The sequence below is a fragment of the Sus scrofa genome, chromosome 6 (assembly GCF_054392235.1).
Source record: "Sus scrofa isolate SSC_HxYL_T2T_F1_AM1 chromosome 6, Sscrofa_HxYL_maternal_Yorkshire_Landrace_v2.0, whole genome shotgun sequence".
Lineage (NCBI taxonomy): Eukaryota > Metazoa > Chordata > Mammalia > Artiodactyla > Suidae > Sus > Sus scrofa.
Genome location: NC_139388.1, coordinates 93,975,745 through 93,993,794, shown reverse-complemented (window position 1 = coordinate 93,993,794; position 18,050 = coordinate 93,975,745). Strand labels below are relative to the sequence as shown.

At 54.3% G+C, this 18,050-nt stretch overlaps 1 protein-coding gene and 1 long non-coding RNA gene across 10 annotated transcripts in view; one reads left to right on the top strand and one right to left on the bottom strand.

Annotated features, from left to right (window-relative positions):
* ZNF362 (zinc finger protein 362) overlaps positions 1-13,456 on the bottom strand; it is a 41,386-nt gene extending 27,930 nt beyond the window's left edge. For 2 of the 9 annotated variants that reach the window (XM_084963781.1, XM_021095852.2), the window contains exons 1-3: positions 13,332-13,456; positions 5,307-5,416; positions 5,009-5,085 (exon numbers count right to left, since the gene is read on the bottom strand). Coding sequence is in view for 3 of the 9 variants with exons in the window: in XM_021095852.2 (XP_020951511.1) it covers positions 5,009-5,085; positions 5,307-5,315 (86 nt within the window). In the remaining 6 variants the exon portion in view is untranslated. Of the gene's footprint in view, positions 1-5,008; positions 5,160-5,306; positions 5,417-8,012; positions 12,358-12,988; positions 13,165-13,331 lie in introns of those variants that run through there. The other 7 variants (XM_084963783.1, XM_084963780.1, XM_084963782.1 and 4 more) reach the window with 5 other exon arrangements.
* Positions 47-9,636, top strand: LOC146402658 (uncharacterized). The gene is made up of 2 exons (XR_014807447.1): positions 47-711; positions 2,569-9,636. It is a non-coding gene; the product is annotated as an uncharacterized LOC146402658 (long non-coding RNA).
* Positions 13,457-18,050: the final 4,594 nt, after the last annotated feature.

Genomic DNA, 18,050 nt, shown 5'->3' with positions numbered 1-18,050 from the left:
GAGGAGGCTGGGAGTGCTGGGAGAGGCGGCTGAAGATGAGCTGGGGTTTTTTTTTTTTTGTCTTTGTTTCTCTGATTTGCGGATCCCTGGCTATGTTGTTGTTCCTTTCATAATGAAAACAATAAATTTATTCTTTTTAAAAAAGAGGGAAAGAAAGTGGTTGGTAGCCAAGGGGGTGGGGGTAACGCATGGAAGGTCTGGAGGGAGGGAGAAGCAAGGGGGACAGAGGGGATCAGGGATGGCGGGGGCTTGACGGACCCTCGCCAGCCGGGCCCTGCAGAGACCCCATGCTCCAGGCACACATGACCTGGGTGGGTCATGGCAGATGTCAGCAAGGGCTGCCTGGCAGAGGTGACGGCACTTTGAAGCTGGTTAGGGTTCCACAGGGGAGACCCCCCCCAGCCCCTTCCCTGCCGTGATCCAGGCCCCCTTCCTCTCTGGGCTCAGTTATGGAGCCTCCTCCCAGGGTTCCTCACCTCTGCCCACTCGCCCCATTCCCTTCTACTGCAGTACTGTGACTTTTCTAAGATACGAAGCAGATCGAAACATTCCCCTACTGAGGGAGTCCCCGTTATGGCTCAGCAGTAACGAACCTGACTAGTATCCATGAGGACGTGGGTTCAATCCCTGGCCTTGCTTAGTGGGTTAAGGATCCGGCGGTGCCGTGAGCTGTGGTATAGGTCGCAGACGTGGCTCGGATCTGGTGTGGCTGTGGCTGTGGTGTAGGCCGGCGGTTACAGGTCTGATTCAACCCCTGGCCTAGGAACTTCCAAATGCCACACTGTGGCCCTAAAAAAAACAAAACAAAACAAACAAACAAACAAAAAACCCTACTGAGAACCTTCCATGGCTCCTGCCTGCCCTCCAGACAAGGTCTAGTAGATTCCTTAGGCCTTCCATGTCCGGCCCCTCGCTGACCTATGGGGTTGTTTCCACCCTCCACCCTGTCCAGCCAGACTGAGCGCTCCCCCAGTGCTCCCCTTCCTTCTCACTGCCTTACCTCAGTCAGACTGCCACTCTCCCTGGAGCCCTTGGCCTTCCCCACTTCACTGGTTAACTATAATTTATTCCTCAGGCCCTAGTTTACAGGCCACTTCCTCCTAGAGGCCTTCCGGGACTGCTCCACCCCCACCTGCTGGGCTGTGTTGGCTGCCTCTCCTCTCTGCTCCCTTTGTGTAAGTTTCCCTCATCAGACACCTGTCACTCCATTTTCTGCCTGACTTCTTGTCCATCTCTGCTGTTGGCCATGCTCTCTGTCAGGGCAGAATCAAGGCCAAGTCCTTTACCTTTTAAGCCCCAAACAGTACCTGATAAATGTCTGAATGAATGGTCTAGGTGGAGGGAACTGAAAGCGTCATGGCCTGGATAGAGGAAAGTCCCCTCCCCCTCCTCTGAGTCCCTGCCACCCACTCTGGCTCTACGTTGTTGCCTGTGTTACACTCTTCCTTATTTCCTGTATCTAAGCCCTATCTTCCTAACTGATCTGAGAAGAGGCAGCGTGCTATAAAGACCAGCAGACCAACCTAGCTGTTAACAGCTAAGACACACAGAAAATGGTTCTGCATCCCTAGCAGCGAAAATTAAAGATGTCGCATGTTAAAATAACAAAAAGCAATAAGAAAACAACAATACCCAATGCTGGTGAGGGTACGGTGAAATTAGCACTCCCATGCATTATTGCTGGGAGGGTAAATTGGAACAATCATTTCTGAAAACAATCTGGCAATAATGTGTCAGAAGTGCTATAAAAATTTTCAGACTTCCCGGCCTAGCAATCCTATTCTTGGTCATCTGTCCCTAGAAAACACCCTAAATATAGACAAAGTTTTATGCACAAAGCTGTTTGCTTCAGTGTTTTTTTTTTTTGTGTTTTTTTTTTTTTTTTTTTTACAGAAGCAAAGACCTGGAACAGCCAAAATTTTAAACAACAAGGGGATGGTTCTGTAAATCATGTAACACAGTGACACAGTCTACGGTCGTTAATAATAGCCAGTGTTGACTGGCATTATAATGCTTACCCATTTCACATTCACATCAACCCACCAAGGAACTGCAACACAGAGAGATCAGGTAACTTACCCCAAGTCAAGCACTGCCTGTATAATTTGAACCCAGAAAGTCAGGCTCCGGAGCCCATGCTTTCCACCCCGACACCAGATCCATTAGAAAGGATTAAAACCACACTGCAGTCATTTAGAGAATACTCATGATACAACATTAATTGGGGGGGGGAACAGGAAGATTTTTTAAAATTATTTGTACAGATAGAGCAATGACACTGATCATGAAAATCAGGTGCTGAGAGAAAAGATGGCAAGGAAACACCAAAATGCTAACAGGGGTGTGTTTCAGGCTTGGGGTGGGGACAGAAATGGGGGTGGGTTTTGGTTTATTTCATTTCCCTATTTTCTGACTTTTCTGAAGTGTGGCCATGTGCCTTTTCATGGAATATTTTTATTTATTCATTTTGTGTGTGTTCTTTTTAGGGCCACACCCGTGGCATATGGAGGTTCCCAGGCTAGGGGTTCAATCAGAGCTACAGCTGCCAGGCCTACACCACAGCCACAGCAATGTGGGATCTGAGCTGCGTCAGCAACCTATACCACAGCTCATGGCAACACTGGATTCTAAACCCACTGAGCGAGGCCAGGGATCGAACCTGCACCCTCATGGTTCCTAGTCGGATTCGTTTCTGCTGTGCCACGATGAGAACTCCTCATGGAATATTTTTAATAAAACTAAAGGTTCAGCCAGCTTTGACCAAGGAAGATACCCGGGCCCCTGCCTACAGCCCCATTAGGATTCTGGCCTCAGGCCCTGCAGGTTTACTCAGGAGGAGAGAGAGGCTCAGAGAGGGCCAGGGGCTTGCCCACAGTCCCATGGTGAACTTGAGCCCCACCCCAGACACCAGCTGAGAGTGCAGAGAGCGGCTCCCTTCCTATCTGAGGACTTAGGGGGAAGGACCAAGCCAAACAAAGGAAAGCTGCCTGCTTTCTCACTCATGCTCCCACTTAAAATCCCTACTGGCTTCCCATAACTTCTGGGGTACAGTTCAAATTCCCTAGTGTGGCCCAGGGGCCTTTGCTAAGGAGGCCTTGCTGGCCACGTGCATCCCCAAAGGTACATCCCCTTCCCACTGGCCTCACTAAACTACCTGCTGGCTCCCAAAGCAAGTGGCTCTCCCGTGCCACCGTGCCTTTGCACAGGCTGTGCCTTCCCACATGGGGTTCCTCCCCGAGCTGGGACCCTGTCAGGTGTCCATCAACCATCAGTTCAGCTGAGGTGTCACTGCCTTGAGGATACCTTCCTGACCACCCTGTCCTACCCCCATCTTAGGCTGTATTTGCAGCCTCTCTCCCCTGAGCTCCCAGTTTCCTGGGCTCCCCCGACCAAAGCACTAATCCCACTCCCCTAGAATTGCCCGGTTACTTGTCCGCCCAGGCCCCCAGGTGGCTGTGAGCTCCCTGCATTCAGGACTTGGGTCTGGTTCTTGGTTACAACTCCAAACCCAGACTCGGGGGCACAGCTCGCTCAGCTCTTCCTTCAGGTCTCAGCTAAGGGTCACTCTGATCCTCTCCTGTTACATACGCCCAAGCCCCCCTGCAGTCTCCCTACCCCACCTCCGTATCACACCTCTAACTACTTCCTCCAGCCGTGACCCTCAAGGACAGGGCCGTTGCTGCAGCTCCAGAGCCTAATGCGGGCCACACAGTAGGTGCTCAATTGCCTGGCTCACCGAAACTGCTCGATAAATGTTCACAGAGGGACCCCACTGGGAGGAGGGGCCTCTGTCTACGCAGGCCTTGAAGACGGGAAAGACAGGCAAGTCCACCAGGAGAGTGAGGGTGCAGGGGGAGCATCCCGAGCAGAGGGGCCGTGTGTGCAAAGACATGGAAAGCTGCTAGCTTCCTAGGACAGCAAAGCGTTCTCAGAGATGGCCCCTGCCCCAGGGAGGGGCAACGAGGTACCCCTGGGGTATGGCTGGGCTAGAGGCAGGGGCGTTCCCAGGAAGATGAGCTGAGGGATGAAGAGACTGCACGAACAGATTGCACGAAGGTGTGGGACCTACTGATGGTGGGAAGGGGAGATGTCAAGAGAGAGGGTACCAGGGAAGGGCAGGCCGGGTGGGAAGAAGTGCACGTGCAAAGGCCTGGAGGCCGGAGAGCACAGGGCTCAGGTCTGGCCAGGTAGGGGCCCAGTGCAGGGGCTCCCAGGGCAGGAGGGAAAGTTCATAAAGAGCCAGGGCAGTTCATAAAGAGCCAGAGTTCCAGGCTAACGCACTTGAACCGAAGGCCATGGGGGCCATGCTCAAGGGTCCCTGAGCAGGGAAAGGCCACGGTCAAGGTTTTCAATGGATACAGCATCATGGGGCCAGAAGGACGGCCTGGAAGGGACAAACAGGAGATGGTCTAGGAGAGAGAAGCTGAGCTTCCCCATTCTCCCAGACCTTGGGACCCTCATGTACTCAAAGTTCTCCTCTCACGACCGTTCTGCCTTCCATGTGCCCCCCACTCCTTGCAGCCTGGAGTCCCAGCTGCTGCACCCCACCCCACCCCCAAGATCCAGGCCAGCCTCAGAAACTTGCTCCTGGGAACTTCCTGTGAGGAACCAGGCTCCCGAGGGTCCTGGATCCAATTAGGCTGGTTTCCGCAGCCCTGCAGGGCCGGGAAGGGCTGTTTTCATTGTGATGGTGGGGCTGATCAGAGCGGGAGGGGGCAGCTGGTCAGGGGGAGCTGGGATGCTGCCCCTTCCCCTCCCTGCCCCTCCCTCCCTCTCCACCAGCCACCCAGAGACACCCAGGGTGGTGACCCTCTCTGGGAGCCTCAGTGCCCCCACCAGGGAATAAGCCATGACAGCCTTCTCAGGGCTGAGAGAACACTCTGCAGGCTTGGAGCACACGCCCTTCTCTGCTTCCATTTCCCCTTGAGACCCCCGGCTCCCATCCCCACTGGGAACTCCTTCTGCCAGCGTGAAATGACAATATGAATAAGTTACTTCTTATTCGTACCAGGTACTTTTAGATGCTTTAAAAGCATTTCTCATCCAGGCTCCCCATGGCCCTGTGGCGTGGACTCTGTGAACACTCTGAAATATAATACACATTCAGAAAAATGCTCAGAACAAAAATGAGCAGCTTAATGACTTACTACCAAGCGTGTACCCAGGGTACCCCAAAGCCTCCACCCCGTGTCCCTTCTCAACCGCAGCCGCCACTCCCCGCATCTCCCAAAGGTCCCTGCTGGCTTCTAGGGCAATCTCTTCCTTGCTGGGGGTCAGGGATGAGGCTCAGAGGAGATGGAACCCACCAGGGCCATGCAGCTGGTGAGGGCGGGGGGCACTGGAAGCCTCTGCCATCAGCTCGCTGTGTGACCTTCAGCGAAGTCCATTTCCTCACTGGGCCTGTATTCCTTCCTCTCTAGAACAAAGAGATTCAACTAGTGAAGTAGGTTTTGGGACCCTCTGAGGGGCTATGTGGCCACTGAGGGGTTAAAAGTACAGCTCCTGGAACAAGACACCCTAGGTCAAAGCCACAGAGATGGTTACCAAACTGGGGGTGACAACGGTCTCTCCATAACTGCGTCATTGTGAGGATTCAATGCGTTAATAAAAAGTCCTTAGAACAGTGCCTGGTCCACAGTAAGGATTCTGCGCTGGTTGCTGTGGTTTCGTTATTAGGTTCTCCAAGACACGTGGGAGCCTTTCCCAACATCCCAAAGACCCACGTGGAAACATGACCAACCAGTGGCGTCGGCTGGGCTGGGGGGTGGGGTATACGGCAACTCTGGGAGCCTTTGGGGACCGAGGGGGCTGCCTGGCAGTGGTGGAGAACCAGGTCTGGGATCAACCCTCAAGGCAAGAGAGCCAGCTGCTGAACCCCAGCTGTGGCCTGGCTCCCAGAAGCTTTCTAGACAGGTCCCAGGGATCCCAGGCCGGGAACCCCCAGCAGGTGGTCAGAGCCTGTTCTCAGGCTGTGCCTTGGGATCCTGGGGTGAGCAGCCTGTAGGACAGGACAGACAGGGCTCAGGCCTGGGGTAGAGGCCAGCAGACAAGTGGGCCCCGAGCAGGGCAAGGCAGCAAAGGGAGGGTTGGGCTGGTCAGGGGCGGGGGCCGGGAGGGCCGGGGGTGGCCCTGCGAGCTGGGGCAGAGGCCAGGGAAGACCTAAGACAGGCCCCTGGCAGACGAGGCCCCACCCCCTCCTTGTCTCGTACACCCTCCCCCAGGTCTCAGCGCTACGCCTTCTGCGTGTTCCTGGATTTCCCACCTCGGGGCCTCTGCCTCGGCTGTTCGCTCTGCCTGGAACGTCCTCACCTGGAAAACCTCAAGCCAGTTCCGATAACACTTCCTCCCAGAAGCACCTCTGCCCTACACACGCCATGATCGTCACGGGTTATAGTAAATCTAAAGGCACCAGGCTGCAGGGAAGCCCTCGTCACAGAAAAGCGGGTCCTTCCCAGCAGCCACCAATCTGCAATCACATCATCACTGCTGTCTGTCCACTGTCAGCCTCCTGAAACCGGGTAGGGACTACATCAGCGTTCCTCACCTCTGTCCCCAGCATCAAGAGTGCAGCCTGGTAGGTAGTAAATGCTCAAGAAGTAAGGCTGAATGAAAGCAGGAGGTCCAGGCAGGGCACGGGCACACACGAGTGCCCAGGTGTGCGGGAGGGATTGTGTGCAAGGCCAGAATGAGGCTGCATCCCTGCAGGTGAAATACACACGAGCACAAAGATGCCTTTGTGCAGGTGACAAACATGGCGTGGACCTGTGTGGAAGCACACGAGGGGGGGCAGGCAGGCAGCTGCGTGTGGTTTCCTGGGGGGTGCATGTGGGTATATGGACACATGTGTAGTCTGTGGGTGGCAGGAGCATAGGAACGTGTTCCTATGTGACATAGATGTAACATGTGTGTGCATGCACACCCTGGGGGACCTGTCTCCTGAACTCCCGGCTCCCGTAGGCCCAGTTCAGGGCATCTCTGGTGGTGTTTCTTTTTCTTTTGTCTTCTTGGGGCCACACCCGTGTCTTATGGAGGTTCCCAGGCTAGGGGTAGAATCGGAGCTGTAGCCACTGGTCTACGCCACAGCCATGCCAGATCCAAGCCACATCTGTGACCTACACCACAGCTCATGGCAATGCCGGATCCTTAATCCACTGTGCCAGGCCAGGAATCGAACCTGCATCCTCATGGATGCTAGTTAGATTCATTTCCGCTGAGCCACGATGGGAACTCCTCTGGTGGTGTTTCTGAAGTAGCAGGGGAGCACCTCAAATTGGCAAAAGTGGGGCAGAGGGAACAGGGTCACGGGTGGTAGTGGAAAGGCTGATGGTGGGAATATGTGCGAGTGTGTGTGTTTGGGTGTGTCTGGGGGTGTGCTCACCCAGCCTGCACTGAACCTAGGAACCTGAAATGACTAGACTGTCCCCTCAAGGAGTGTGAAGCCTTTGCCCAAAGCTTGGAGAAAGACCCAAATAGTAGGGACCACCCCTAAGGAGGGCCTGCCACACGGACAGGGCAGGGACCAGGCACGGATAAAGCAGGACGCTTTGGGCCACAGAGCGAAATCCCCTGGCCTTCCCTACACACCTTACCCACTCAAGACACTCCTCGGCCCCCTCCCCATCCTCCCCATCCTCCCCAGCCTCCAAAACCTGCCCCCAGCCCTGGGTTCCCGGAAGCCAAACCCATAGCCCCCCAATCCACCTCCACTCCTCAATCCCACCCAAGTCCAAGTGGGGCGCTGAGTCCTCTGGCAGCCCTGCGGGTCCAGGAATCTTAGCCCCATCATGGAGATGAGGAGGCGGCTGCAACAGAGTGAGCCAACCAGGGCGTCGCTGCCTTTGAGCCCCAAGGCACATACTGCAGCAGCCTGCTGGCCCCAGGGAGAGGGGAGCCCACCAGGTGAGGCGTTGGGAGGTGCAGATGGCCCTGGACAGGGCCTGAGCCTCTCCTTTCCCACTTCAGTTTCCCCAGGGCACAGACTCAGGTTGGGCTGGATCATCTATGAGGTCTACCTTGCTCTAATTAGCACGTGACTTTAGATCTCGAATGGTTCTCCAAGAACTGAGGATCCATGGGGCTACACGGAGAGATCGCTGTCCTCTTTCCCCAAGTCCACCAAGCCTGTCCAACACCCTGGGCAAGGGCCTAGCACGGTGCTACAGAGAGAGGGGCTTGGGGTGCAGGCTCCGTCCGCAGACTCATTCATTCATCCATTTGACACCAGGCAGCGAGGCGGCCTGTCCTCGCGGAGCTCACAACCCAGAAGGGAGAAAGGAGCTACTGGAGTCGTGAAACCAAAAGGTCAAAAGCACTGGGAAACCATATCACTAACATCACTTCCCAGGTGTTATTCACAGGGGAGGTGTAGCACTTTACACTTTGTAAAGAAAACCTTTCCAGCAAGGACAGTTGTCTGACAAAGGAGGGCTGGAGGGCCTGTGAGAAGGGAGCTCGCCGCCACTCGAGTGGAGGTCAGAGGCCCTTTGGTCAAGGATGTGGGAAGGGGGTTCCCGCTCTGCGCAGGGGTTGGGTCAGGCTGGGCTTCCCCTCAACGGCCGTGGGATTCCAAGGAGGAGTTCAAATCCCACAACGCGCCCAATGAGCTCTGTGAACTTGGGCAGATGCCCCAAGCTCTCTGCGCCTCCATTTCCTTGGCTGTAAATTGGGGGGAATAACAACGAGGATTAAATACGACAACATTTCTAAAGCCTTTTGGAACATGGCCTGGCACAAAGAAAGCTCTCGGCCACTAGCTAAGCAAGGCCGTGAGAGCCTCTTTGAAAAGGTCTAAATCCCAGATTGGACCAAGTGCAGACTCCAAGTGTCAAAGGTTCTGTGGGGGGAAAGCGCCTCAGATGCTAAAGTTCTGAGACTGGAAGAGACCGGGATTCTTAGATCCCATGATTTAATCATCTCGTTATTTCCTGACAACAGCCCAGAGGCTCCGCAGAGGGCAGAGCCTGGTGTCACTTCATCTCCCAGGCGCTGCCCTGCAGCCCAGGCCCCCGGCACACCCAGGCTCCCCAGCATCTCCTCACCTCCATGAAAGCTACAGCCAGCCCATGCTGGACCCACCTGCCCCCTTGCCGGCATAAGGCTTAAGCTTGTGCAAGCTGTGTAGACAGGCAGGAAGGGCAAATAAATAAATGGGAAAGTTCTTGATATTAATAAGAGCTGTATGAGAAAAGAAAAAGGGGCTGATGTGACCAAGAGTGATGATGGGAAGCTATTACAGAGCGGGTGGCCAGGGAAGCCCCAACAGATCAAAATCTGTGAAATGAGAAGGTGCCAGCCATGCAGGCATCCCAGGCCCTGCCAACAGGCTTGGTAAATTTGAGGGGTGGAAAGAAGTCAGTGTGGCTGGAAGTGCTGAGACTGGGCCAAAGGGGGAGCTGACGTGAAGGGCCTTGTAGGCCCACAAGGACTTTGGATTTTTGTTCTTCAAAATGCCCAGGAGGAGTTTCCCAGTAGCACAGTGGGTGAAGGATGTGGTGTTGTCTCTACTATGGCTTGGGTCACTGCTATGGCACAGGTTCAGTCCCTGACCCAGGAACTTTTGCATGCCACAGGCATGGCCAAAAAACAAATTAATTAATCATGAAACAAGTAAATAAAGCAAGCATTAAAAAAAAAAAATGCTCAGGAAATATTCAAAGAGTTTCAGCAGGGGAATGACAAGGCTGAAAAAGGCTTTTGGGGTCCCCAAATCATTTGGCTCATTCTGAAAACACCACAGTGGTTTTCAAAATTAAGGTAGGGCCTCAGTCAGTAATCGACAAATGCTTATAATTCAGTTGGTGTACACAGAGCTCCTACCACATGCCTGGCCAGGGCTGGGAGATGTCGCAGACATTCTGGTGATCATTCCCAACGAGCCATGAGAGATTCGTAGAGATTACCCCATTTTAATGATCAAGAAATTGAGGCTTAGAGAGGGCAAGAATGTGCCCAAGGTCACACAAGCCATATACCACACTCTATAAACTGTCAAGTTTAATTCACAAATGGGTCTTGGTCCCAGGACCCAGATTCATCATAACAGTCTCTGAAACGGCCTGCGGTATTTTCGAGACTCTGCTTCTCCAAGAGACCTTCCCTGGGGACTGATGTAGGCACCCATGAATACTGCCCTAGCTGGTGCTTTCTGCACCCTGCTGCCTTTGGAGTCCTGGAGGACTACACTTGCACCTCTCATGGATGCCCAACCTGGGCTAGGTAAACCAGGGACTGGATGGAAGGATGGATGGATGGACAGAGAGATGGATGGATGGATGGATGGATGGACGAGGCGGTGGGCAGATGGATGACTACTGAAATTAACCAATAAACTAAGGAACGTAAGATGAAAGAATAAAGGAATAATCTAGCAAACTAATGAGTGAACTAATGGATAGAGATGAATGGATGAAGGAAGGAATGACTCTCACTTTACAGAAGGCAGGGAAGCGTCTGCCCAGGGAAGGGCTGGGGCCAGATTGGCTTCAGGCCCAGTCCACACCTCACCCCCACACCAGCTTCCTCTCTACCTGGGGCCATCTGGCCTCCATTCCCCAAGACCACGATAGCCTATTCCTCAGCCCTTGCAACAAACCCAGGTTTCTGCCAAGTTATAGTGTCCACAGCCTCATCACCACCACCACCAGCAATCACTGCTCTCCTGGGCCCAGTGGAGTCTGGCAGAAGGTAGAGTGGTTCCCTCTCCCTCAGAGTGTCTCACAGAGAAAGGGAGACAGAAGGCCAGGGCTCTGGTCCTAGCTGGGACCTAACTGCTGGGTGACCTCAAGCTAGTGGCTTCCCCTCTGAGCCCAGATGACTCGGGGCCTTTCCAGTTCTGACATTCTTTAGTGGGTGGGCTTCTAGCTTTTGTACACAGTCACTGGAGTCAGCAGAAGAATGTGAACGATCAAAAATTATAAGTTGGGAAAGAGACCTGTCCGCAAGTACCAAAGTCCACCCAGGAAAAGGCTCCCTGGACAAGGAGTCCGGAAGCTTACGTTTTAGGCCTACTCTGCCGCTAATCAACCCCTCCAAGCCTCAGTTTCTTAAATTTTAAAACAGGGTTAAGTATACCCACCTTGACACTTTCACCCACCCAAGTTTCTGGGAGAACCTGATGTGACAACAGCCATGCACTACACGCAAACTGTAAAGCTCCACTCATCCAGGCAGGATTGACAGTGGGCGGCAGGAGTAAAAGTGAAGGCGGAAGTGCTCTCTCATTCCAGTCCAGTTCTAGCCCAAATTAGTCTTCCAGGGGTCAGGGCCCCCAACAGAGAACACTGGAAAGAGCCCACATGTGAAAATCTGAACACCAGAGTCCCTGTCTCAGCTCTCCTAACCGGCAGTGCGACTCTGGGCAAGTCACTTCCCCCCGCTGGACTTGTTTTCTCCATTTGAAAAATGCCTGGCTTGGTACCCTCTGGCCCAGACATGCCGAGTTCTGCAGCCCTGAACCCCTAAACCCCAGCCTTCTACCCCTGACTCTGCCCAAAGTGAGCTCACATTGCCCCACGGAGCCAGGTCACAAACCAGGAGTGACAGAGGGGTCTCAGCAGACGTTAGAGAGGCTTAGGGTCCTCGCAGGACCGACAGACTTTCACAAAGAGGAATGACCAGGCCCGACCTGCCCAGGCGCCTTGGACAGCGCCAGGCACCCTAGACCTGTGGGCCTGGCCTTCAGAACCCTTCTGTAGCCTGAAAACCAGCAAGCCCTGACCTGTCCAGAGAGAAACTTCAGGAACTTCACCCAAGTCCAAACTGTCTCCAACAGGCAGCCCCCAGGGTGCAGAGCAGGGGTGGCAGAGGGGGTATGAGCACACCTCAGGGGAGAGGCTCAGACCACCCTCACCACCAGACAACCTCTCCTACCCCTCCCTCAGACAGGACCCACCGGGGCTGCCAGCCTGCCCTGGGCCAAGAGCCAACCACCTGGAGGCCTCCACCACCAGATGCCACCTACCAGGGCCAGGAGGCCCACCAGGTCGGGGATGGGGCTCTCCAACTGCTAAGCACATTTGCCCCAGGGCTCAGGGAGCCACCCCAGCACCCAGGGCAGGATTTCCGCCTAGAGTGGGGCCCGGGGCCACCCATGAAGGAGACACCCCCCCCAACACACACACTCACATACACAGAGCTCTGAGGGTTTCTCACTGCTCTAGGGCAGGGAGGGGGAGAGCAGGATTATTTCCTCATGCCGAGGGTCTTAGCTGGAAAGCCAAGGCCCACTCAGAGCCCTTACTGCCAACCTTCCCCTCCAAATCTGAGAATCTAGTTCCTTACAATGCCATCTTACACCGTCCCTTCCAGAAGACATTTCCTGTTCCCCCAAAACCCCCGTTCCCATCCCTCCACACCCCCCCCCCCCGCCCCCCGCAGCTCTGAGGAAATCGGCAGTTAACTTTTTCCCCAAAACCCCGCAAAGGCATCTGGCTGGGGGAGGAGATGCTCCCGAGATCCTTTCGCGGCATTTCGCTGCCTTAAAAAAAAAAAAAAGAAAAGAAAAAAAAGAAAGAAAAGAAAAAGGAGAAGAAGAAGAAAAAGAAAGAAAAAAAGCTAAAAAAAAAAAAGAAGAAAAAAAAAAGAAAACTTTCAGAGTTAACTTTAAATTCCCAACCCTTCCCCCTAAATCGCCCAGCGGCTTCCTTTTTTTTTTTTCTTTAAAGTGCAATTGCATTGTGTCTCACCTCCCCGCAAGGCTCTCGGCTCTTGCCAAAGAAAAGGAAAAAAGCCAACCCTTCGGGTGCCCCCTCTGCCTCCAGCCGCCTCTCCCACATTCTCAGACAGTTTTATTAAAATTTTCAGACAAAAGAAAAACAAAAATGGCAGCCTGGCTTATTTTTAAAACAGGACAGGGACGCCATATTCTGCAGATCTGCAAAAAAAGGGAGAAATCCGGCACTGGCCGTTCCACCGGGCCGGCTGCAAAGTGCGCGAACCGCGCCGTTTGCAATCCGTTTATTTGCATTAAGCCCCATGAATCATTGTTTACCGGAGAATTGCAGCAGGTTTGAATAGCCCGGCTTAAGAAAACACACACACACACACGCGCGCGCACACACACACACATACACACACGTACAAACACACACACGCACACTCGGAGAGCAGACCAGACACGCCGCCGGAGACACTTCCTACCCCGCGCGCCGCCGCCGCCGCCGCTCCGGGCCGGGCCCGCGGCGCAGGCAGCCCCGGGCCCTCGGAACGCCCCGGCCCGCGCTGACAGCGCCCGCGCCCCGGCCGGCCCCCCGCCCGCAACTCGGCGCAACTTTCCCGCGGGCGGGCGCCCGCCGCCGCCGGGCCCACTCCCCGCGCCCCGGGCCCGCACGGACCTGGCTGTGCTGGCGGCGGCTCCGGGACGCGGCCGCAGCCCCGCGCCCGGCGGCCCGAGCAGGGCCGGGCTGGGGCTCCGGCTCCGGGCTCTGGCTCCGGCTCGGTGCGGAGCGGCGCGCAAACCTTCCGGGTCGCCTGCTGTTCACTTCTGGGTTCTGCAAGCGCCGAGGCGGCGGCGGCGGCGGCGGCAGTAGGAGGCTGGGTCTGCAGCGCCGCGCGGCCCCCCGTGCGCTCGGCGAGCCCCCGCGCCAGGCGCCCGGCTCCGGGAGGGGGGGGGGCCCGCGTCGGGCCCCCGCCTCTCCGGCTGCGCAGCTCGTCCGGCCCCGGGGGCTCCCGCGAGTGGGCAGCGCCGGGCGCGGGCGACGGCGCGCGAGGGGAGGGGGCCGGGCGGGGGGCGGGGGCGGGCCGCGCACTGGGGGCCCCGCTCAGGCCCCGGGGCCTCGTCTCTCGCTCGCCGCCGCCGCCTCGCAAAGTTGCGCGGCGCCCCCCGCCCGCGCCGCGCCGGAGGCTGAGCCACAAAGGAACTCCTCGCCCCCCTCCGCCCGCCCGAGCCGCGCGGGGAGGGCACCGGCGCCCGGCCCTAGGCCAGCCCCTTCCCCAGCGCGGGGGCTCCCGGGGCCCCGGCGGCCGCAGCCATTGTCCCGCCCAGGCCGGGCCGCCGCCGCCTCGCCGCCCCCTTCCCGGCGATGGCGGGCTGGGGACTTGGGCTTGGCGGGCCGCGGCCCCGACCAGGCCGAGCGCGCCCGGGGCCAGGCTGTCCCTGGGGGTCTCCCTTGCAGATGGCAGGCGGGAGGGTGTCCCCAGGATGCCCCCTCCGCACCTGATAACCAACGATCGTGCTCAAAATCCAGGCCGAGATTTTTTTTTTTTTTTTTTTTTTTTTTTTTAAGACGAGGACTCGGGGATGAGGGGCAGAAGTTTGTAAAGGCCAAGCCACCCTCCCTCCATAAGCCCCGGCCCTCCCTGGCCCTAGGCCCAAGCCCCCAAAGGGTGGGGCCTCCCGAGGCTGCCAGCGGTTCTCCTCGTCGAGTCTATCAGAGGTGGCAACGGCTGTCCCCCAGCTCCAGACCTCAGAGCCATCTGTGTGTGACTCCTCCTCCCGCCTCACCCTCCCCAGCCAATCAGTCACCAAGTCCTCCCAATTCGGCCTCCCGGGCTGTGGCAGCTTCCAAACTTCACTTCTACCTGAGGAGACAGCCAGTCCCCTTGGTCCTTTCACCAGGCTCAGACCTCCTGTGACACTGCCACCCAGCCCCTCGGCCAGGATGAATCCAGGCTGGCTCTGCCCTCAGGGAGCACCCAGGCCCCAGGGGAAGGACGCACAAAAACAATCACCCGCCAGTGTTTGCCTTCCTCCAGGAAACATTTTCCAATTCAGTAAAGAGTGGTTAAGGACCTACTATCAGATGCTGTCCTGGTTGGCTGGAAACACAGCCGTGGGAAAATTGGACACAGTGCCTGTCCTCCCGGAGTTTCCAATCTGGCATCAGATGTCAAGGCTGTGAGCAACGGGAGGACAGGGCCCACGCAGGCCATTTGTGTTCAAGCCCCAAGCTCAGTGCCTGGTAGACAGCAGAGCACGATACATATGTGTACTGGGAATTCGCTGGAATTATACAGGGGGAGGGGGCGGAGATGACACAGAGGAGGCCACTTTTTTTATCAGGGAGAGGGAGCAGCTCTTCAGAAATTAGGTCTGGGATGAGCTGGGTTGGGAAGAAGGGAGCGTTTCCGGTTTCCAGGAGAACAGGGGTGATGAGTATCACCCCATTGTTGAGAAGTTCAGTGAAATGATAAATTAATAAGAGAGGAGGCACATCTCTTGTGCAGAAGAATCTGAAATGATTTATGCAGATAGTCAAGGAGGTAGAGCATAACTCCCCACTCTTCGGGGGTGGGCTGCGGGTAGACTTCCTTCCCAAGTGCACAGTGTGAAAAAGGAGGAAAAGAAGAGTAACTTCACAGGAGGGAAATCTGGTAATAACTACCTCGCCAGGTTGTCAAGGCCAGCATCAACAGTCACAAGTCACATGGCAGTGTGTACGCTTGAGAGTATGTAATGAAATGACATGTTATCTCTGGGGTCTTCCTCCCAACAACCTGTAACCCTAGCTTGTTAGGAGAAAAACATCAGACCAGATAGAACAGTGGGGCATCTGAAAAAATAACTAATGCACCTCAAAGCAGACAAGAGCATCAAAAACAAGGAAAGTCTGAGAAACTGTCACAGCCCAAAGGAGCCTAAAGAGACATAATAACTAGATGTAATACGGTATTACAGATGGGATCCTGCAACAGAGAAAAGACATTGGGTTAAACAAACAAACAAACAAACAAAAACCCTAAGGATTAAGGGTCTGCTGTTGCCCCTGCTACGACCCAGGTTTGATCCCTGGCCCGGGAACTTCCATATTTCAAGGGCTCGGCCAAAAAATAAAAATAAATAAATAGTCAATAATAATAATTGGAGTTCCCACCTGTCATGGCTCAGTGGCTAAGGAAACCAACTAGCACTCATGAGGATGCGGGTTTGATCCCTGGCCTTGCTCAGCGGGTTAAGGATCTGGCGTTGCTGTGAGCTGTGGTGTAGATCGCAGACGAGGCTCAGATGCCACATTGCTGTGGCTGTGGCGTAGGCCGGCGGCTACAGCTCTGATTCTACCCCTAGCTTGGGAACCTCCATATGCCACCAGCGTGGCCCTAAAAGACAAAAAGACTAATAATAATAATAATAATAATTAATTAAACAAACAATGGACTTTAGTTAACAATAATAAATCAATAAAAATTTCCACCAATAATTGCAATAAATTAAAACAAATACACCAACATAAGATGTTACTAATAGGGAAAACTGGATGGGGAGATATAGGAACATATGGGAACTCTTTAATAGCTTCTCAATTTTTTTGTAAACCTAAAATTGTTCTTAAAAAAAAATGGTCTACTAAGAAAAGAAATCCATTAAAATGTACCAATCCATAGATTGTCGATGTCACTGGTGTTCAGGAAAATAATGCTTGACACAGCACCTAACACCTTCTACGGGCCCAGCGAATGTTGTGTTATTATAATCATCATCATTGTAATTCTAGGACTTAGGATAGCACATGCAAAGGCACTGGAGTTTAGGGTGGAGCGGGAAATGTGAGACAGAATCCTGCGGGCTTTGACTGCTGCTGAGCTGGAATCTTTCTAAGGGATTTAGAGGGGAGGGCAACACAATCTGGCCCTGCCTGACCAGCCTCCTGTCTGACGGCCTGGAAAGCTATGCTTCAGCCAAAGTGAGCTGCCATCTCAGGCCTGGCCCTTTCCCTTCCATGGCTTTTGCTCATGCTGTTCCCTCTGCCTGGGATCCTTAGTTCTTTTCTGCCCATCTCCCGTCTCTCTGGCGAACACCTGCTTACCAAGGTTCAGCTCAAACATCACTTTCTCTGTGACGCTGTTCCAGGTCCTCTGCATGGGGAGAGGCACTTTCCTCTGGTTCCCAAGAGCACCACACTGCCGACAGAGCACTTATCATGGTGCATTAGAATAAATGTTTGCTGAATGGGTGGACAAATGATGGGGTGAACAGTGAGCCCATTCTCATCCTCTCCCCTTCTTCAAATCATCCTTGTTCTCCTCCAGGAAGCCCTCCATGACTGCTCCAATCCATTGATCTCCTTCTTTCTTCTTAAATTAAAAAATTTTTTTTGTCCTGTTAAGGCTGCACCCACAGCACATGAAGGTTCCCAGGCTAGGGGTTGAATGGGAGCTGTAGCCGCTGGCCTACACCACAGCCACAGCAACGCCAGATCTGAGCCGCATCTGTGACCTACACCATAGCTCACAGCAACACTGGATCCTTAACCCCTGAGTGAGGCCAGGGATGGAACCTGAGTCCTCATGGATACTAGTCAGATTCGTTTCTGCTAAATCATGATGGGAACTCCTTCTTCTTTCTTCTTTAATTCTTACAATTTAGCCCCTGATTATATTCTAACTGGTGTGTAAGTATCTCTCTTGGATTAGAGTCAAGTCTCTGAGGAAGAAAACATGTCTGACATTTTTACTTTTTCATTCATTCAGCAGGTATTTACGGAGCACCTGCTTCTGTGTTGCGGCCAGGGTCCAGGCTCTGGAGAGGCAGTAGCCAGCCCCTGCTCTGTTAGAGCATTAGTTAGGATAAACCAGACGATGCTGCGGTAGCAAAGAACTCCAAGAACATAACACAAAACCTCAGTGACGAGAGTCATTTATTTCTCATGAGTGCCACATGCTCACCCAGGGTCTTCTGCTCTAGTCATTCAGAGACCTAGGCTGAGGGGTCCCTACCATCTTGAAGTCACACCCACTGGAACATGTGACCTTCTCAGTTGCCATGGCAGAAGAGAGACTGGAGAGTCCTCCCCATCCATTGGCCAAAACTAGTCACGTGGTCCTACCTAACGGCAAGGGAGACTGGGAAGCAGAGTTCCTCTGTTAGGAGAAGAGAAGTGGTGTGCTCTTCTGTTGTCTGGTCCAGGAGACAGAATTTAACAAATAACCAAGCAAGTAATTAATTCGTCTCGCAAGAGCATTAAAGAAAGGGTTAAAGGTGTCTATGGGGTGGATAAGAGAAGATCAAGGAGAACTTTCTAGAAAAAGGGCCACTGAGCCAAGACCAGGGAAGGGATGAAAGAAGAGCGTTTCTGGTAGAGGGAACAATATGTGAAGGTCCTGAGGCAAACGGGAAC